A 22,821-nucleotide genomic window follows, 5' to 3' on the forward strand; every position below is an offset into this window, starting at 1 on the left:
CTCTCCTCCCACCTCAGTGTGTAGTCATTAAGTCACCAAGGGGTGCAGCGCACGGATAAAACATGACTGCACCTGAGGAAAATAATACTTTGGTGGCACAAAGCTACATTTTTCACTCTGCCACTGCATGAAAATACGGCCCCAAGTCTCAAGAAAATTGATCTGCACACATATCTCTTCAAGCTAGACAATTCTGTCCTCCATAATCAGGTTGAAACCTTGGGAGAATTATGTATTTTGCCTTGGAGTTAATTTTGGAAAAAGGGGGGGCAGTTTAAAAATCCTGCTGCTGTAATTGTCAGGTATTAAGTCAGGGATCACTGCGTCATCCTCGAGGGACGTTATGTTGGTTGTTGCTTTTTCACTTCTTTTAGAAATGCAATGACCTATGTGATTGTCAACAAACTTACTTCCAGTTTTTCTCTATTTTTTGGGGGGGGGGGTGACTGAAGAGCCTTCCCTGGAGGTTTCTCCACTCATCTCTTTGTATGAATGCAGTGTTTTCTGGCCCCAAGCAGTGAGCAGTGGGTGGGCTTTGGGTTTGGTTCTGTGTTGTTGGAAGGGTTTCTGGAAACGGCCATGTTCTCCACATAACTGAGCCATCACAGTAATGGACCATCGGGGAGAGCCTTAAGGCTTCCAGTGGTTAAAGCCAGCGGTTCAGAAGACTTCAGAAGGCCCACTTTTAGATGCATGATACAAAAAAATGCACATTCTAGGATCCTGACTCAATGCAGGTTTTTATTTTATTTTATTTTTTATTTGTGATTTGATTTGTTAGTTAGGGTAGAAATAAAACTGTCGGATTAACTTGTCTGTGAATGTTGTCATTCATCCAGGTCATGGTTATCCAAAGGAATTGAATCAAGTGCAACTGGACTTGGTATATATCCGTGAAGACGTTTCGACTTTGACTAGACCAAGCTAGTCTGTCAGACTAGCTTGGTCTAGTCAGAAAGGCACGAACTGATAAAGCCTCTTGGATGAGAGGCAAAACGTCTTCACGGATATATACCAAGTCCAGTTGTCGGATTAACTTGTTTGTGTTTCGAACAAGCATGAGTAAAACTAAATCCTACATGGAGCAGTTAAGCTGAAACTGACCTTGTATTCAACGCTGCATTTTAAGAAGGTACTCATCAATAAAACACTGTGAATTAATGACTCTCAAAAGCAACAAAGGATTAAAATAACTGTGGCATTTTACGAGCCAATTTAATGACCTTTTATTTGCAATAAAGTAACAAAAAAAATCAACGATTTCACTGTCGCTCAAAACTGGCACATGACAAATTTGAAGTCAACAAAGTCAACTTGATGTGTCCGTCTCAAGGACATGCTCTAGTTTTTGGGGTTGTGCAAAGTCAGTTACTAAAGATCTACTACCAACTTAAACTTACAGAAAAAAAAAGTTTTACTGATGCAGAAATTTATTTATACCCTGACAAATAAAAATAAAAAATGTGGGTAGATTAGCATAATAATTTGCAACTCTCCTCTTCCTGCCTAAGGGTCTTTTAAAGTGACTGATTTATACATACAACAACAGACCTCGGGCACAATGACTAAATCTTTGTTAGGTTTGAGACTCCTTGCCATGGAAAATCTTTGTTGGACCCCCCCCCCCAATAAGTTTTAGTCATACCATAACTCAATTTAAATCCAATTAACTAAGCCTACCCCCAAAACATTCTAGAACCCAAATGTAGATATCTGCCCTAAAACAACATTCAAATGTGCTATCATCTCAGACGCTAATCACAGTAACTGAAGTATTTTTATTTATTTATTTATTCATTGGATGAATTAACAAATTTACCCATAGCTATAAACAAAGAAAAAAATAGCTGGAGCGGTTGATATTAATAAGAAGTTGAGTTTGTGGATTTACAAAAAAAAAGTTTTGTTTTTGTTTTTTTTAATGGAAATGTAGATTGCACATTTGGAAATGTGTTACCAGATTGTCTGGTTTAGACCTGTTAATACTTCAAATAAATAAAGCTCACTGCATACAGAGGTACAAACAGACATGCAGTGAATCCACATGATTAGCCTTCCACTGTGTTTGAGTCACTGCTGAAGCACTAGCAGTGATAGTAGTTAGTTAGTAACACGGTAGAGGGGCCGCTGGAGCACTAAATTCTAGGTCTGGAAGAATGATGCTCAGGGACAACAATTATTGTTCAGTCTGAAATTACAATAGATCAGTTTCAAGGATGTATCTTTCGGGATAGATCCATGCAATATGTCATACACATGCACATATAATATCAAATCACCTTTTTAATGAGAAATAACCTATGTCTTTAGGTAAGAAAATTAAAGAAAGTTGAATCAGTTCATCTGAATACAACGTTTATTGACAGAAACATTGCATCAGTCATCTAAGTGACCTCTTCAGTCTAAACTGACTGCTGGTATCCCCACTGCTTATACACAATACAGTGGCCGAAACCAACAATCAGTTTCATATGCAAATCGGCGTGGCTGTTGAAACTCTAGTTAATCCATCACCATCTTACAATGCTGTGATTGCAAACATTCCCAAATCATCTGTGAATAGTGCACATGGCCACTGAAACTCCAGTGTCTTGTTTTCAGATGAACTGAAAACTGAATAACCTACTAATACTTCAAATGATAGCCAATATTTCAAGACCCTTAGAAAATACCTTTAAATATTAATAACAGCACACAAAAAAACAGCACAGAAAGAAAGCCAACACTCATGCCAAATCTTAAAATATCAGAACTTGCACCACTTGAACGGTGGGGCCTCGTGTAAAATGGCACAAATCACTGGTGAAGTCATGGTGAGAGATAATGCAAAACCATGAATCAACCCATCGCTCCACTCTTTCTCCCTCGCTCACTTTCCTATCTCAGTGGTTTTTCCAAAGGTCTCCGAGGGAGAAGAGAGAGAAATGTTGGCTAACAAGGGCTCCCCTCTGCCGTCACAACACATACTCTATCAGCCAGCACAAAGTTGCCGCCTGTGAAGCAGTGGGCAGGCTCGCCGTGTCATTTGAGAAGGTTAAGTTATTTTTCGCTTGAGGAGGTACAGCTAACAACCAAGGTATGCGCTAGTAAAATAGGGGAAGGGGAGGCGGGAAGGTTTAGAAAAGGTAAGAGGTGTGTGGGTAGAAGGAATATTGAAGAAGGGGCTGCAGCCGGCGAGAGCGCCGTCCGATTTCTGCATCCTTATCTACGGAGAGCGAGGAAGAAAGACAACCCCAGGAAATTGGGAAATTACATCCCAATGTTTAAAGGTTACAGGATAGGGGAGACCATTTATTCCCCCGTCCTTTAACTCATACTCACACCTACAGGTCAAAGACAAAGGCTCACAGAGAGAGAGAGACCCACGGCAAATGGAGGAAAGTGGAAAATTAATGACTGAGAGATTTTGATGCAGACAAAATCTCCGTTTACTTGCTCCTGGTGTGAAAACAAGCGACGCAAAATGGTTGAAAAAGGCTGAGATAAATGCGAAGGAGGAAGAAACAAATAAGAAACAAGGAAGTCAGAATCAGAAATATAATAGTACTACAACCCCACCAGCTATCCTCTTACTAGCCTTGCAACAAAATAATAAGGTTGCTTATACAGTATTTCCTTAAGCGCCAGAGAAAGTCACACATAAGTTCAGTTGCAGTTTCCTCTTCCCTGATGAGAGGCAGTTTCTGATGTACCCCAGGTGAACTGACTAACAGTAATGGCCCCAAAGCTCTGCATTAGGCCACAGCCTGTAAACACTGGCTTGTTATCCTGTGGCAAGAAACTGAGGAGGTGGCAGGGCTAACATGTCATGGTAGCAACAGTCGATACATGAACAAATCTGTAAAATAAAAGAAATAAAGCAATCTTTATAAGCAACCCACACAGCGTACATTTAGCCTGAATCAATCCTTCGTTTTTAGTGTTTAAAAAAAAATGGGCAAAATGTGCACGCTGATCAAAAAGCAAGATGAAATTATGCTCAAAGGACTGCATTCAGGGGCCTGAGGGATGAAAAAAGACTAATGGGAAGAGGGAGCACCAGTTATTTAAGAAAAGATTAAACACAATTATGCTGTTATTTTCTCTGCCGGGTCCACACATAGAGACAGTAGGGTAGAACTGCTGCCTTAAGCCTCAGTTATACCAGATGCACCCGGTCCAAATGCAAGAAGAACAGCAAGATTTTTGTCAAACAATGCGAGACAGATTTATAACGCCCACCCATTATAGGTAACCTACACAAAAAGCTATATTTAATGTAATGCGTATCCAGCTGAATTGGACAAATGTATATGGACTTTGTGCCTAGTTGGTGTTTTTTGACTGAAGAGTCCACATGTTATGACCAATGTGGGTGCAACAGGGTAATCAAATCAGTCCCCTAAATGTATTAACCATTAATTTTGGTGTTCAACATTCATAACTGAACCATTCACATTCATGGACTAATCAATGCTGCACCAACTTGAGTACTTTGATTGGCAGAGGATGGCTTCGATGAATATTGCAACACAAACAGGCAGCACACAACAGCTTATTCCGGTGAAAAAATTCATGAAAACAATCACACTAATTACCAAACTAATACTGATCAGGTACAATCAATGAGTAGTAATATAATGGGGTGTATACATGAGAAAGACAGAGAGAGAGAGAGCGAGAGAGAGAGAGACAGAAAGAGAGATTGTGTTTTGTGCGGTGTCGAAACAAAGTCTCTTTTCCTCCACACAGCTGATCAGCTGAAAATCATCGATGCTCCGTCTGTCGTCTTATGATCTTGACGGAGTTTAATTTATAACTGCATCAACTTTTAAGGGAAGAAAACGGAAGCAGTCTCCTCTTTCTCTGAAAATTGTGTGGCTTGCAAAAAAAATTAACTGCTTTATAACAGCTGGTTAGCAGATGAAAAAAACTAGGTTATCTTCACCGTCCGGATAGTGTAACGGTCTATTCCGTTGCCTACCAACACGGGGATCGCCAGTTCGAATCCCCATGTTACCTCTGACTTGGTCAGGTGTCCCTACAGAGACAATTGTCTGTATCTGCAAGTGGGAAGCCGGATGTGGGTATGTGTCCTGGTCGCTGCACTAGTGCCTCCTCTGGTCAGTCGGGGGGGAGGGGGAACTGGGGGGAATAGTGTGATCCTCCCCTGCCTTACATCCCCCTGGTGAAACTCCTCACTGTCAGGTGAAAAGAAGTGGCTGGCAACTCCACATGTATCGGAGGACGCATCCCCGGATCAGCAGAGGGGGTGGAGCAACGACCGGGACAGCTTGGAAAATAGGGTACTTGGCCAAGTACAATTGGAGAGAAAAAGGGGGAACCCCCCCCCCAAAAAAAAGCAACTTGGTAGCTTGGTGGGTGAGTGAGTCCATGAGGAGAAAACTCAGCCACTCCAATAGCTTTATAACTGCATGTCAGTAAGCCAACAATTTCTTCCCTGGCTTATAAAAACTGCAGGGCTTCGGCGTGAGTGGCAAAACAATGCACTAGCCAGGGTCAGTCCAATTCTTTGTTGTGTTTGCTCACTATGCACCTGACTGCGTATCGGGTGAAGCAGAATGAACTGCTAAATTGGTGAGAAGAATATTGTTCTAACAAGAAGAAATACTAATGCTCCAGAGCCAGCCACAAGTACCCAATTTTAAATAAATGAAAAGAGATTCATATCCGTTTATTATCCACACTTTCAGGGCTGCCTCAGGCTGCAGCCACTTACAGCTTACACAGAGCAGAAGCTCAGGAGACACCTTGGCCATGTTGCCAGTCCATCACCGTGCATGTACACACCATCAGAACAATTAACATGTCAAGCACGTTTTTGGGCCATGGCAGTAAACATGAGAAGACACATGCACACTCCACACATCAGGGCCAGGATTGACTCCAGGGCCTTCTTCATGTGAGGAAACAGATAATCCACTCTGCTGCACAGTTAATTATTAACCTTAGAAATAAATCACTCAATCGTAGAAAGTTGAATCAGTTAATCAGGACACGACATTTATTGGGAGAAACGTTTCTTCACCAACTTGAGTGACCTCTTCAGTCTCAACTGACTAACAGGTGTCCCCACCCTTATAAACAATGCAGTTGCATAATGACCAAACCAACGATTGGTTTCATATGCATATTGCTCTGACCATTAAGTAACGTTACAATTGCTACGTTTACTATTCACAAAAGATGGGGGAATAGTTGTAATCACAGCATTGTAAAGTGGCAACAGATATACCCCCCCCCCTGTCGTTCCCTCTTCCCATTCAGTTGAGCTCTTACAATGCTGTGACTGCAGCTATTTCCCAATCCTGTGTATCGTACACAGGCCCATTGTAACTCTAGTTAATGGCTACGGCAATTTGCATATGAAACTGATCGTTGGTTCGGTCGTTAAGCGACTGTATTGTTTATAAGGGTGGGGATACCTGCAGTCAGTTGAGACTGAAGAGGTCACTTAGATGAGTGATGAAACAGTCCTCTCAATAAACACTGATGAACTGATTCAACTTTCTGTGATTTCCTTAGCTGGATTATTGTCCCCCCCCTTTTTTTTCTCCCCAATTGTATCTGACCAATTACCCCACTCTTCTGAACCATCCTGCTCCATCCCCTTTGCTGATCCGGGGAGGGTTGCAGACTACCACATGCCTCCTCCGAAACATGTGGAGTTGCCAGCCACTTCTTTTCAATGACAGTGAGGAGTTTCACCAGGGGGATGTAGGGCATGGGAGGATCACACTATTCCCCCCAGTTCCCCCACCCCTCTGAACAGGTGCCCCAACCGACCAGAGGAGGCGCTAGTGCAGCAACCAGGACACATACTCACACAAGGCTTCCCACCCACAGACATGGCCAATTGTGTCTGTAGGGGACGCCCGACCAAGCCGGAGGTAACACAGCGTTTCGAACCTGCGATCCCCATTTTGGCAGGCAATGGAATAGACCGCCACACCACCCGGACACCCCCCTTAGCCGGATTACTGAGCATGCATCAAGTTAAATCACTCAGTGTTATTAGTTTTGGAGTTATGCATCACATGTAAATCAGTTTAGCTATGTAATGCTAATGTTAATCTGTTTTGTTAGCGATATCATTAAAAAATGTAAACTTGTTTCAAACCTCAAATCATCTGCAGAAAAACAAAGGCTGAAACCAGCTAACCATTCTAACTCTGAGGTGCTGCATCGTCTTCTGTCAAAATATTTTCCCATTCAAGATATAAATCTGGCTCCACACCACTGCGCCGTACTGAGTAACCACTTTGCTGTTGTGCTCAGTTTCTTTAGCTTAGTGGCGAGAATGGTATAGGAGCTCCTATAGGAGGTCTGGGAGTACTGTCCACTAGTCAGAGTGCCGTCTCATTGTGTTTGTGCTCCATGCCTGTAAAATAGTCTGTGGCTTTCAAGGTGGGAGGGAATCTTTTCCAATCAAACTAGAAAAAAAAACTGTTTAAGGGGTGGAAAAAAAGCTAGTGTGTTTACATAGATGGGAAGCTTCTATATAAAACTGCTTGGAAAGGGAAAACTACTCCCCCTTTAAAGTTAATTTCTCTTTGATCAAACATGACGGCATGTGTCTTTATGCATGCTCAATGATCCAGGTAAGGAAATTGCAGAAAGGTGAATCAGTTCATCTGGATACAGAGTTGAGTGGGAGAAATGTTTCATCACTCATCTAAGTGAATTCATCAGTATCAGCCGACTGCAGGTACCCCCCACCCTTATATACAATACAGTGGCATAATGACCGAAACTGTTGATCTAACACAGGTTTCTTATGCAAACTGCCATGACCATTAACTAGAGTTACAATGGCAATGTGAACTTTTCATGGAGGATTTGGGAATAGCTGCAATCACAGCATTGTAAAATGGTGACAGATGTACTCTTACCCCCCCCCCCAGTTCTTCACCGTATGTGGCGGGAGATTTGGAACAATTGAGACGCGTCTTTTCCAAATACCGCATTCTCAGTTGCTTTCAAACCCCAAAACACGCTGCGCCAGAAACTGGTTCACCACAAGGATCGGGTCCCCCAGTACAAACAGAGCAATATGGTGTATTCTCTTAAGTGCCAGGAGGATTGCCGTGACTTGTACATCGGGGAAACTCAACAGGAGAGCTAACACGTCAGGCCAGGACTCTGCAGTCTACACTCATCTACGGGCCAGTGGCCGCTCTTTCAAGGACGAGGATGTGCACATCCTTGATAAGGAGGAATGCTTGTTTGAATGGGGAATCAAAGAGGCCATCTATGTGAAGAGGGAAGGCCATTGTAACTCTAGTTAATGATCACACCTATTTGCATATAAAACTGATCGTTGGTTTCGGTCATTATTCCACTGTATTGTTTATGAGGGTGGGGATAAGTGCAGTCAGCTGAGACTGAAGAGGGTACTTAGATGAGTGATGAAATATTTCTCTCTCAAAAAACGGTGTGTCCAGATGAACCGAGTCTTTCTGTGAAGACATAACCTACTACTACTTCAAATGATAGCCAATATTTCAAGACCCTTAGAAAATACCTTTAAATATTAGTAACGGTAACGGATTCTACTTTCTGTGATGATGGCATAGCTTCATCTCATTTGGCAGCTTCCCAAGAATTATATTAAACATAGTCTTGATCATTCTATTATGTCAGATAACTTACTTTACTCATAACATGTGGCTAGCAAGTCAACAACAGGTCGAAAGGATATTTTTGGAGGCAAATTAAGATATATAATTATCTACCAAACAAGGTACAACTTAAGTTTGTACTTCAGTAGGCTTAACGAATAGGTAAGAACTCATTTTTAGTCTGTCTCTGCCCACATACATTTAGAAAAAGGTAAAAAAGGGGTGTAGATGAAGAGGACCGTAGCGGCGGTGGTGAGGATTCGACTAAAGCTGGCAGGGCTGTAGCAGAACAACATGTTCCAGCTTCTCCAGTCCACCCAGGGGATTTAGTTGGCTACATTCTACTCGGCTCACATTGTATTGGTCGAGCGAGCTGCACCCCTACATGTGTCGCCGACGTCACATGAGTCTCAGTGTTTTGATGCCCAGATATTAAGCAAGAAATTCAGAGGATATTGATTGAAATTTTACATTTTCGCCTGGATGTTAAAAAAAAAAAAACCACATCGATTTTCTCCCTGGCAACGGCTGTGTGCTGTGTGTTGTCTGTGGTTGAATTTATCATGAGGGCAATCGGTTCTGCCATCCTTGGCCCAAACCAGCATGTTTAACTTTAAAAAAAAAATGACGAAAAATAAAGTCAAAAAAGTTTTACTGCCCTTTTAAAAGTCGTACTCTTTAAACTTTTCTCCTGCAATTTTGTCCATACCGGTGTGATCATTCCCAGTCTTCACAGAGTGGCTGACATATTAAATTACCTGACCTGCCACTTGTCACCACAGGGGCATGGCACCGTACAATTTGGGTACGAAGGGTATGATAATAACAAAAATGCTCATAAACCAATGCAACAGACAGGACTTTGGCTAAAAAGTTCATGGTTGGAGCCCCGGAGCTGCCTCTGATGCAGCCAGGGTGCCTCACATGAAACCATAATGACAATGTCCCTGGTTGGGGAGCCAGTTGGAGTCCTGCCATTTCAAATCCCGACACCTACAGGTCTGACGTGTCTCTAAAGCTGCAGGAACATAAAAGAAAAAGGTAATTGGGAATGACAAATTGGAAGCAAAAGGGATGAAATTACAAATGATAAAATAAAAACATCCATCCAACCATCCATTATCCAAACCACTTATCATGCTCTCAGGGTCACGGGGGATGCTGGAGCCTATCCCAGCAGTCATTGGGCAGCAGGTGTGGTGACACCCTGGACAGGCCACCAGTACATCACAGGGCCCACACACACACACACACACACACACATTTACACCTAGGGACAATTTAGTACGGCCGATTCACCTGACCTACATGTCTTTGGACTGTGGGAATAAACTGGAGCACCCAGAGGAAACCCACACAGACACGGCAAGAACATGCAAACTCCACACAGAGGTCAACCCAGGGCGACCCCCCAAGGTTGGACTACCCCGGGGCTCAAACCCAGGACCCTCTTGCTGTGAGGTGACCGTGCTAACCACTGTACCATCGTGCCGCCCTACACACACACACACACACACACACACATATATATATATATATATATATATATATATATTATATATAACTTTGTTAAAAGAAACACTCAACGGTAGGGAAAATGCTCAACAAATAAGGCTCAAAATAATAATCCAAATAACAATAGTTAATAATTAATAAATATATATATATATGTTCCAGCCATCCATTATCCAACCCGCTTATCCCAACCGGGGTCGCGGGATGCTAGAGCCCATCCCAGCAGCCGTTGGGCGTTTTATTTTTTATGTTTTTATTTTACTATATATATATATATATATAATAAAATAAAACATAACAAATAATAATAGTATAAATAATAAACAACATATTTCTAACAAATTATCCATAAAGAATGACGTAATTCTGTAAACATACAGAAACCAAAAGTGGAGGGTACACACTGAATTTAACATATTTGCTTGACATTTCCACTTTCAAATTTCATCCATTTGCAAAAACCAACCATGAGCAACTCAAAACATTTTTGAGTTTAGCACAAGATGTTCTTGTAGACTTTTTGTTCTGCATAATTGAGATGTTTAGCCTACTTTATGGCTGCTTAGAATGAAACGTGTGAAATTTTGATTCTTAGCCCTATCTGTGATGAATGCACCTCAGCCGTCACCTCAAGCTGTGAATTTTCCAGCGAAGCTTCTGATATCTACCCTCAGACTCTTTTCACAGCTAAAGATGGAATAAAGTGTGCTCAAGCAGAGACTTGCCATCAAAAAAAAGACTTGACTAGATTTTATTTTCTCTCGCTGTTCAATACCATTTCTGCCTCTAAAACTGGTCCAAAATGCAGGGTGTGTAATACTGTCTGTATTTAGGATAATGCTCAAAACTGTGAAATTGGATTTCGGGATGTGGCATAGCCAGCAGGTAACCACACCAGTAAGGAGTTTTGTTCAGCTTCTGCGTTTACAATATTATGCTGCTGTATTGTTAATGTACTGTGTATGCAATATTGAGAATCTGGGCCAATGCTAGTTAGTGCTGTTATATTATGATCCCAATCCATAAAGCTAAAACATGTCAAAATGCTTGTATTATAAAAAGTTCAAATATGTCTCTAAAATACAATTTACAATAAAGATGAAATTACTTTGAATAATAAAAAAGCCCAAGTCAATGTTTGGTCGTCGTGTGTGTGTATGTGTGTGTGTGTGTGTGTGTGTGTGTGTGTCTCCATGGCTGATTGTGCAAACTACTGGACCTATCAGCCTAATTTTTTTCTGCATAGTTGTCTATGACGAAGAACCTCCTGTTGTTGTGGTGATTAAAAACCTTCGAAAAACTTTGTTCTTGTTATCGCCGCTCCCTCTCTTCATTCACTCTCTAGCTCACTCGAGCAACGCTGCTTTCCATCGCTGCCCGCTCTGAGTCAACCATGCGCATGCGTGACTCACATCTACGGTTGACTCAGATCGAGCAGCAACATGATCAGAAGCTAATAAAAGAATTTTGATAATCCAAAAATGCCAAAGTTATAAAGGACCAACATCCTCTAGGTTGCAGTCAAAACAGGAGGTGTTGCATTTTATTGTCGCTTTCCGATCCGAGTCAACTGTAGATGTGAGTGGCGCTTGCGCGAGCGTAAATGGTTTACCCTGCTTTATTGCATCCACCCATTATCCAAACCGCTTATCCTGCCCTCAGGGTCGTGGGGATGCTGGAGCCTGTCCCAGGAGTCATTGGGCAGCAGGCGGGGAGACACCCTGGACAGGCCGCCAGGCCATCACAGGGCAAAATCAAATATGCGGATCATAAATCAGATTTCCAAACTGGATCGGTCAAGGCCCAGGTTACCAACAACCACCACCGGTAGTGTTGGCCAGCAGGGTGCTGGTGGAAATTATGACTGTTGGGTGAAGGAGAAGGAGAGGGGGAAGGCCACCTAGGAGGCTGCACAGCCACAGACTGACAGGCAAAACGTCTTATTAGGTCAATTTTTTTTTAGCTTGAGCACTGAATATATTTTTTTTTCTTTTACCATCTTTCCCATTCAATCGACTTGGGCCCTATGCAAAAGTCTTGTCATAATGGCAGGAAAAACACGGGTTTGCATGTACCTGTCCACTGCTAATCTCACACTACTGGGCCTGTCAGCCTAGAAAATTTTGTGCCATTATGACTGTATGATTAGGGATGGGTATCGTTAGGATTTTATCGATACTACTACTCTTATCGATACTCTTATCGGTTCGGTACTTTATCGATACTCTTATCGGTTCTTTTTGATTATTATGCAGGAAAAAAAGACACTTAAGAACAGAATCGACATTGCTTTATTATTCTATTATATAACTTTATATAAATATAAACAAATATTATTTATTCAGCAGCAACAGCAGCAGCAATGTTTTAAATGCATCTGAATTATAGACTTTATAATCAACATTCAACAACAACAAATAAGATAAAAAATAAAAGTAGATAAAGATAAAGAAAAAAAATATATTAAAAATAGATTTTTACAGCAAAAGGCTAACGGAAGTTCAAACAAACAAGAACCTAGAACATTATCCTAACAGTTCTTCTGCAGAAAAATCAACATATCTGCCTTCTCCGGCAGGAGTCGTGATCTCTCCTGACTTATAGTGTCCCCGGCTATTAGCCTAGCTAACTCCGTATCTATGGCTTATATATTTGTAGCTAAACAATTAGCTAAGCAATTACATTGTATTTATTGGCCTATTCGTAATAATTCGTTATTAGCCTAGCTAACTGCGTATCTATGGCTTATATATTTGTAGCTAAACAATTAGCTACGCAATTATATTTTATTTATTGGCCTATTCGTAATAATTCGTTATTAGCCTAGCTAACTGCGTATCTATGGCTTATATATTTGTAGCTAAACAATTAGCTACGCAATTATATTTTATTTATTGGCCTATTCGTAATAAGTCGTTATTAGCCTAGCTAACTCCGTATCTATGGCTCATACGGCTTACCTGCAGTGGACGTGGATGGAACACTACGAGCAAAGCAGTGGAAAACTCCGCATTTCTGCAGATTAATAACATGTTTCGACAAAAGATGTTTCGACAGATTGCTTGTATTGCCACCCTTACTGGCAAATGATTTGTTGCACTTGTGGCAACGAGCGTTGTTGTCATCGACTTTTGAAAAATATACCCGAACTTTTGAAGGTTTAGTTCTCTCCGCCATGATGAGCCCTTGAGCAGAGCGGTCTGTGCGTGTGTGAGCGAGTGTGTGGAGCACAGCACAGCCTCGCCCCTCGCGCAGTAAGAGAGTGAGACAGAGAGATGGAGAAAACGGCAAACAAGATTATGTTCGCGACGTTTAAATTCCTCGAAAAACACAATTGCCACAATATAAATCTCACTCCATGATTTCTCGAGTACCTACCGACTACCGATAGCAGAACCGAAAACGTCGGATCTTAAAAATGCTCCTGTTTTTACTAATTTAGAACCGGTTCCCGTTTAGAACCGGGTTTCGGGGGGCATCCCTATGTATGATTAAGGACGTCTCATAGTTGCGGTGATTCAGAACCTTTTAAAAACTTTTACACATCAGCTGAGTGCCAACTCCTCAGCTGGTTTGTCACCTAAGTCCGAGCACCGGAGAAGGGGAGATATGCCTGGTGGGGATCTGCAATCTACTGAGTGCACTCTTCTAGTTAAATTCATAAACTGACTGAAAAGATTTCAGTTTTAATAACTTGGCTTTTTCAACCATGACCTTTTCTTAAACCAGTCTCTCTGAACAACTGTTATAATATCAGAATCCTGCAACTTGCTGCTTTATTTCTGACCATTGTAAGGTAAAAAAGTAGAAAAAAAAGTGTCATAATAGCTTCTTACTTTGCAAGTGGATCAGACTGTTTCCCGTCTTAAGGACGTTGTTTTTGAAGATGCATGGAAATTATAGAAAATAGAGGCCATTCATAGTAATCATTTGTTAACAACTGACTTTATAACTGGTGTGCTACGGTACTGTCATGGATGAACAATTGACGTTAAACTCTATTTAAAATGTTACAAGTACGACTAAAGACAGAAGAGTAAAGACTGATAGTGATTGTTTTTTTCAGTGTCTTGACATTAGGCAATTTATTTCAAAGCACTTCTACTTAGTTTTTATGAGATGTTTAAGTGTTAGAAAGTGTTTGATAGCCAGACACTTCCCTTCATCTTATTTGTCTGCTGGTTTTCTACAAAGTTCTTAGCCATATTTTTTTTTCATTATGCTCATCAACCATTTTAAGGGCCACCCGTATCCTAACAAAGCCAGTTAAGCTGTCATTCTCAGGGCAAAATTTGCATGCCTTTATCATTTAATTGCAGAAATCATTCAGACACTAGATTTTATTATTAATGTCTTCAGACACAATTATTTTTTCTCTTGCTTTCTATCGCTTTGTCTCTCAATTGACTGTAATGACTGTAAAGAAAACTGGCAGCAATTAATTTGTATTCAGCCCATATCAAATTGGTTTCATATCACCCTAAAGGCTTAATGGAAAACAATAACTGAATTATAGCATGAATGCTAAATAGTTGCTCATCCATAATTCTAGCCAGAGTCAACCAGGATGTTATGAGGTTGATAAAGTCAGACTTCATATGGTCACTTTTTCAATGTCTTAAATTTTCATGTTTATCGGATTATTGGGACATACAGAGTATGGCTAATCTATAACAAAATTTCTTGAAACCTGTGATTAGAAGTTGGTGGAATACTAAAATCTTTTTTTTCATTGTGGGAGTTCATGACAAACTGGAACACATCTAGTATAAATACTGTAAGAAGAAAACTAAACAAGGTAAAGTAAATAAGAACAATCCTAGTATAATGAAATCATCAGAAAGTCTGACAATAAAAAATTCTTTTTTTTTTTTTTACCAGAGATTATATTTCTAAAAACCTCTTCCTTTTTGAATAGCTGTAACATGTTTGGCTCATGTTCAACCTTGATATAATTGGAAAAGCCTGGCCGGGTTATAAGGCAGATCCAGGTGGGTAAATATTGCTTAACCATGTCATATCATAGCAATAAATCAATAGGTGTCCATTGGCCCAAACCGTTTTTCTTCCACTAGGATACATAAAATCCCCTTTTCATTACTTACACCGGCAATGAGAAATGGTTGTTCAGCCAAGCAGACAGAAAGAGGAGAACCACAGGAGTTGGCCTACATGTCCTCCAGCAGGATTTAAGAACATTTAGCTCTCACAAACAAGACATAATTTGCTCATTCTGAGCAAATCCCAGGTTTTGTGAAGGGTTCAGGACAAGCTGTGAATGGACACAGGTACTTGTGTACTTGTCGCTCACTTAGTTAAATTTTGATTCATCTGCTTTCTATTCCCTTTCAAATAAACAGACACAATCATTATGCTTCACTGTCAGGAAGTCGATATACTTTTTGTCAACTAGTCCTGCCAGTTCTCAGACACAAAAAATGTGACAGCATTTAGAGAGTAACCAGACCCTGGACCATATTCAGGAATTGGGAAAATTTATTTGTCATTTCATTTCACGCACTGGTGAACATGAAATGAAACAAAATATTGTTTCATATTAATGAATTGCTGGAGCCTATCCCAGCAATCCCCCTGAGAGATCCCAGCAGTCCCCCTGAGAGCAGGATAAGTGGTTTTGATAATGGATGGATGGATTAATGAATTGCTGAAATCTACAGGTTGAAAAACCATGCAAAGGCTAAAAACACAGCAGGTTGGTCTTGGTACTCTGTGATGTCAGCATAGCAGGATAAGCACAGCTGCAGCTAATAACATTATGGGTCTGTTGGATGTTGGTGTGCCAAAGAACCAGCACTGATAGTACTACTGATAACAGTTAGTGCTGGCTACTGACTGTCAATGCTGATAGATGTGCTGGCCCACCTAAAGCAAACAGACCCTTAAACACACTTATTAGCTACAGCTGTTTATCCTGCTATGCTAACACCACAGAGTACCAAGACAAGCCTGGCATGTTTTTAACCTTTACATGGTTTTTAACCTGTAGATGTCAGCAAATTCACTAAAGTGGTCTAGGGTTTAGTTACTCTTAAATATTTGCTGCAAAACCTGTAAACTGCTGACAACAGTAACTGCTTTTGTTACTGCATGCGCTGAAAAAAAAAAGTCACATCAAGTAATTTTTTGAAAATGTCAAAACAACTCTATTTAGCTGCTCCTTTTTGCTCTGAAGAGTCACCATATCAAATAGCTTAGGATTGTTTGAATATATATATATATATATATATATATATATATATATATATATATATATACCATCTTTTTCCGAAACCATCAATGGTGTTATAAGTGCTCAACTAATAAGGAGTGGACTATCAACACAGATACAGGAGGGGAAAAAAACTGCATGAAAACTTTTTTTTTACTGAGACATGGAGGAGGTGACTAAAAAAAACCTGCAATTACAAAAGAGCGTGTTCATTTTTTTTGTTGTTTAATTCTATTTTTCTAAAGAGATTTTATGCTGACTTTACAATCTTATGCCGTTCTCTGTAAAATACCTGAAAAAAAATCATAATTAGCTAAGACTGAAGGAATTGCTTTGAGAGAAAGAACATAAATTTTAGTGGGATGGAAAGCAACGCTCATTTTTCAACACAATATATTACCTTACAGGCAGCAAAAACACTCTGACTCTAACCTTTCATTATGAGAAAGCAAGTTCAGCACTTCTTTCCTCATCTTAACTTACTATCATTTTGCTGAACTCATCCTTTCAACAGACTTGCATAATGTCAGGTGCACACCAGTTATTCACTGCACAAGGACATTCATATTGGGTTCCCCCCCCCCCACATTAAAACCAGTGTTATTTTGAAGAAATATACAGTAAGACACAAAGTGATAATCCCTCATCTTTCATTTTTATTTCATATTCAAATTCAGTAGAATTAAAATGGATTTGTTACTTGTCTCCCAGTTTTGTTCAGTCAGTTATTCAGCAGTCATTGTCTCCCATAGTTTCAGTCAGTCAGCCCAGTACATTATTGTTGTCTGTTGTTCTTCCTGTTTTATTTTGAAGTTCTCACCCGTTTTGTCACATCAGTTCCTGTCCCTGGTTTTGTCATCAGTCAACCCTGTGTATCCCACATCTGCTGCTGCTCATCTCATCAGCCACAGCTTTTAAGCTGTGCCCGGAGCAATACTCCACGCAACATTCGCTCGCCAAGACGTCTCTTCATTGTGAAGCTAGTCTTGTTTAATATTTTGCTCTTTGACCTAAGTCTTGTCTTCCGCCAAATGAATTCTCTAAAGCCCCTTGTTGCCTTTGCCCGATTTATTGTCGCTCGGTGCCTTGAGCTCTCTGCCTGTTCTGACAACTTATTTTGTCTGAGCCCTCCCTTTAAGTTTGCTGTGATTTTTTTCCCCCCTTTTTGTAATTATTCGGTTGGACTGCATCTTGCCCTTTGTTTTTGCTGCCTACATTTCGTGACATCCTGCAGTGACTTCTAATTTCATTAAACATCCATAAAGTCTTCCCCTTTTGTCTACCGAGTCTGCTTTTGGGTCCTAAACTCCTACGAGTCCTACTGGCCTTAACAGGATTACACATATGGAGCCTCAGGGATTTTAGAAACGGCAACGATATATACATCAGTAACAAAAAGTGCAGGGGATGAATGTCAAACTTACTGTGTTGGCAGTGAATCCCACTGAAGCCTGGTGGACACTTGCAGACATATCCAATAAATGTGTCCCCCCTGTAAGTCTCACTGATCTCACACATTCCTCTGTTGTGGCAAGGGTTGGGATGGCAAGGACCTAAGTGGAAAAAAAGAGAAGGCAAACAACCATCTAAAATCCATTTTGTGTATCTTTTGGGACATATACAATAATCACGTAGGCACCTATTGTGACACAATGATGCTGTGTTACAGCATTCCCCTTGAGAGGGCATTTACAAGCACACTGTTCCCGGAGATAAATTCACATCCTGGTTGAAGTCTCTTTCAGGATAAGCTGTTAATATGCATATCCACATTCCGATCACACTTTGTCTCTCCGTGTACACAGGCAAACACAAAATCCTAATTATTACCCTGGCATTGTAATTTGCAAACAGCCAAAATCAACAGTAAATGAGATGAGGTGTTTACATGGCTCGGTATCTCAGTAAATATATACAACTAATATATTTGTGTCCCCAGATATAATGCAATATTCAGAATTATTTGTGCATTTACATGCACTTGTATACTCTGTGAGGTCATTAAACGTGTAAAGGAACCAAATGCAATTGGATTAGATCAGCTGGAGCAGCATGTGAATTGAAAGGATATGACATGAATTTGTGAGGTGGATGTCATTTGGCGACTGCTAAAGGTCTGTGTGGTCTGGAGTTTCCCCCAGGGTACAGTCTAATATCCATTGAATATGTCCCTTCTAGGAAGGCAACACTCTCCCCATGCAGTGCTAAATGGAGAACACAGACTGAAGGCAGGCCAGCGCACTATCACCTCCAATACACACTAAAAAATGCACATACTAACTCGCAAACACACACGCAAAGACAGAGGGTCTCATACAACGAGCCTACAGTGGGAAAGCAAATTTCTCCTTTCATCTAAAAGAGCTAAAAATTTACTTCCTTCCATCCATCCATTATCCAAACCGCATATCCTGCTCAGGGTTGCAGGAGCCTATCCCAGCAGTCATTGGGCGGCAGGTGGGAAGACACCCTGGACAGGCCACCAGTCCATCACAGGGCCGTCTCTCTCTCTCTCTCTCTCTCTCTCTCTCTCTCTCTCTCTCTCTCTCTCTCTCTCTCTCTCTCTCTCTCTCTCTCTCTCTCTCTCTCTCTCTCTCTCTCTCTCTCTCTCTCTCTCTCTCTCTCTCTCTCTCTCTCTCTCTCTCTCTCTCTCTCTCTCTCTCAGGGACAATTTAGTACGGCCAATTCACCTGACCTGCATGTCTTTGGACTGTGGGAGGAAACCGGAGCACTTGGAAGAAACCCATACAGACACAGGGAGACTCCACACAGAGGACGCCCCAGAATGACCCCCAAGGCTGGACTACCCCGGGGCTCGAATCCAGCACCTTCTTGCTGTGAGGTGACCATGCTAACCACTGTGCCACCGTGCCACCCCTAAAATGCTACTTCCTCCATCCATCCATTATCCAAGCCACTCATCCCAGCTAGGGTCGCGGGGATGCTGGAGCCTATCCCAGCAGTCATTGGGCGGCAGGCAGGGAGACACCCTGAACAGGCCACCAGTCCATCACAGGGCCGACACACACACATCTAGGGACAATTTAGTATGGCCGAGTCACCTGACCTATGTGACTTTGGACTGTGGGAGGAAACCGGAGCACCCAGAGGAAACCCATGCAGACACAGGGAGAACATGCAAACTCCACACAGAGGACAACCCCCAAGGTTGGACTACCCCGGGGGTCGAACCCAAGACCTTCTTACTGTGAGGCGACCACACTAAACACTGTGCCACCGTGCCACTAAAATGCTACTTGAACATTTAAAATAAATAAAGCTATAATAGCACAGACAAGGTGCAGTGGACACTAATAGCAAAAACTCAGGTTCTACCACATTTCACCCATGTTCAGCCATAGCTGCTGACACAACAACACTGTATTTGCCATAACGACAATTTTTCATCTAAAACTGATCCCTGGGATTTAAAGTGGGTCAAACGCCAATGCAGTTTCTAGCATCACCATCGTGGTCAGAAAATTAAATGAAAACAGCTCTGAGAGCTATGCATTACTATTAGCACATTATTTCCGTACTTCTTTTGGCCAGTAGCCCCGCAGCATCAAGGTGCACTTGTGCAATGCATTTAAAATGCTACACTGGAGCCACTCATTGGCCAGCTGTCGGTGAGGGGTTTTGATGGCTCCCCAGCTCATTGCAACTTTGTGAAAATTTGTGAAAATGAATGAAAGCTAGGTAGGGTGGAGCTGAATACGTATGAGCATACTGTGTGTATGCTCAGCAAAACCCTTACCAGTTAAGGAAAACATTCAGAAAAGATGAGTCTCTGTGCACACTACAATACCCTGCCAATGCTGGATTCATCGCGAGAGATATACGTTGAAACGAGAAACAATGGAAATATCTGATGCATTAGACTTTTACTTCTATTCTTAAACACTCAACCTGCATTAAACAGGCAAACAACTACATGATCTCTTCTTAAAAAAAAGAAAAAGAGGTTAACTGCAATGGTGAACTCTGCAAATTAGATGCTTTGTGTGTTTATTTTCTGTATTGTTAGGTAGCCAGGCAATAGTACGTTGTTTTGAAATAACCTCTACTGAGATGATAACAACATAATGTTAAGGTTAATGATGATGTTAAGGTACCCGGTCATATTTTGGAACTGGCAATGTTTCAAAGTTTTGCATGCTGCTCTTCCGCAAATAAAAGGACCGCACCTGTTCATGATCTCCAAAAGTTAGAGCCAAAGGAGATCCAGTAAAGAATGAGGCATTAGTATAATGAATTACAAGCAACCTCTGCCAAAATCTAATCTGTCCCAAGTCTCAAATCACATAACATTGTTACTTTGCATGCAACACATTTGATTATTATCGTCTTTTTCTTCTCTCTCTCTCTTTTTTTAAGTGTGATGCAAAGTCAAAACCTTCTAAACACTTGGTGAGTTCAAGCTTTGGGGATGAGAACAGAATGGGAAAAAAAGACCAAACTCTCAGAAAAACAAAAAAATCTCTGAAGACTCATAAATTCAGTACTGTCATCACTGATGATTAACAACTCTGTAGGAGAACATTCTCTTCCATCTTTTTGTTTGTTTTGTTTTTGTTTGTTTGTTTTTTTACTCCAAGTTTTCTTCTCCTTATGTTATCTCATAGAAAAGAATGATAGCCAAGGCTTTGAACCAAAATTATTGCAAATAATTGCATATGACATATGACACAACAATATATTACCACACTGGTACAGCTCACAACATGGCCATTTAAAGCTTTGCCAGGCTAACCTGCAATGTGAGGGCAAATGTAAATGGCAAGGTTTTGATGCAGGGTTATCGGATTCATAAGTCAGAGCATGCCAATAGCTGCCTCATCTTTTAAACATCGAGTAGAACAACTGCATGGAGACTGAAAACTTCAGAAATGGAGCCTGGACAGAAAAACGAGGGAGACATTCATGAAAAAAACAGTTGAAGAGGAGTCTAATCGACAAAAGATAGCGGAGATACAAATTTTTTGTGATATTTGCACTGTGTAAGAGTAGTCTAGCCGAGATATAGGGATAGATCACCATTTACATCATGAGCCCTATTACTGCATTATTTGAACTCTAATTGCAGCTTTGTATTGTACATTAACTTTTTAAGCAACTCTGACACAAATACTCAAAGTAGCACATGTAACTCGGGCTGTGCAATAGGACCAAAATCTCATATCACGATATGTCATTCATATCGCGATAACGATACATGTCACGATATAGCACATTTTCTGTAAATTCAATCAATAAATAGTTTATATAAAATGACCACATGGAAAGGCCTATTTACTATTACATTTTGAATTATATACTCGATTTGTCGATTATATAATTCAACTTACTCATATTTGATTATTTTTCTCCTTTTATTTAGAACCTTTGCACAAATGTTCAATTAAGCATGTAACAAAATATAAAGTTTTAATGTATAAAATATAAAACGGTAAATAGAAAACTTTTCAACTATCGTTGCGTAGGTGGTAAAACAGGCTAGTGGCGTTTGAGTCTGGTGTGGGGACCGGCGTGCGACATATTTTGCAAAGTACGATTTTCTGGTCCGTATCAGACTTTCCATACCCAGACCTCGTCCATGCGACAGAAGAAGCCCCTCTTTTTAGGTACAAGCTCCTCGTTTTGTCCAGGCTGGTCGGAGTTCTGCTCTGAATTACCCCATTCTGAGTTACGATCACTGTCCGCCATGTTTGTTTGTATTGCCTTCATGCAAATTTCCTGCCTGCGTCCGCGCTGTGCAAAAAGCGGAAAGGGTTGTCCAAATGACGAAAAACATTGCCGTAAAGCGTGTGATTTGCGACACAACGAAATAACCCATAGAAACTGGAAGTGGTGCTGTCACCAGTGAATTTCTCGTTTTCTTCTTTTTTCTTTTGCGCAGAAGAAAGCTTTGGACTGCAACCCGGATGTAACTTCATTGTACAGGAATGAGATAATGCCCTGTTTTTATTTTTTAGACAAACGTCATCACTGTAAAGGTTTTGTTTAAAGTTGTACCCTGCTGTTTGTATGTACTATTTTAACCATACTTATGACTTGATATTCACAATAAAACCAGGCCAAATGTACAGGGGGGGGTGTCTCGTTTTCTACGGCAAGCCCACCCAGCCACGACCACCTTGAATTTCAGTAGCCAGTGGCTATGAAATCATAAAACCACACCTACCTTTAGGTTGTAATTCAAACCACCCGTGTTAAAAATGTGCTCAGAAACAGCATAAATGTATATCTTTAATATGAAACGATACGCACAGCCCTATGTAACCCCTGTTTCTATTCCCTAGCTGGTGATAGATACGTTTCTATTCTTTCTGTCTTTTGCATGTCAAGCCAGTGACAGGTCTTCGTATATCCGAGGTGATAAGCAACAAAAAGTCACAAGAGCGAAACAATCATGCCCTCTTAAGTCAGTTTTGACAAAGAAATAGCCAACAGCAG

At 40.9% G+C, this 22,821-nt stretch overlaps 1 protein-coding gene across 1 annotated transcript in view; it reads right to left on the bottom strand.

The window, feature by feature from the left end:
• Positions 1 to 20,024, bottom strand: part of LOC130112503 (EGF-like repeat and discoidin I-like domain-containing protein 3) — a 154,613-nt gene extending 134,589 nt beyond the window's left edge. Inside the window, exons 1-2 of the mRNA XM_056279895.1 lie at positions 19,967 to 20,024; positions 17,790 to 17,918 (exon numbers count right to left, since the gene is read on the bottom strand). Of these exons, the coding sequence (XP_056135870.1) occupies positions 17,790 to 17,918; positions 19,967 to 20,024 (187 nt within the window). The remainder of the gene's footprint in view (positions 1 to 17,789; positions 17,919 to 19,966) is intronic.
• Positions 20,025 to 22,821: the final 2,797 nt, after the last annotated feature.

This window comes from Lampris incognitus, chromosome 1 (assembly GCF_029633865.1).
Source record: "Lampris incognitus isolate fLamInc1 chromosome 1, fLamInc1.hap2, whole genome shotgun sequence".
NCBI classification, from domain to species: Eukaryota; Metazoa; Chordata; class Actinopteri; order Lampriformes; family Lampridae; genus Lampris; species Lampris incognitus.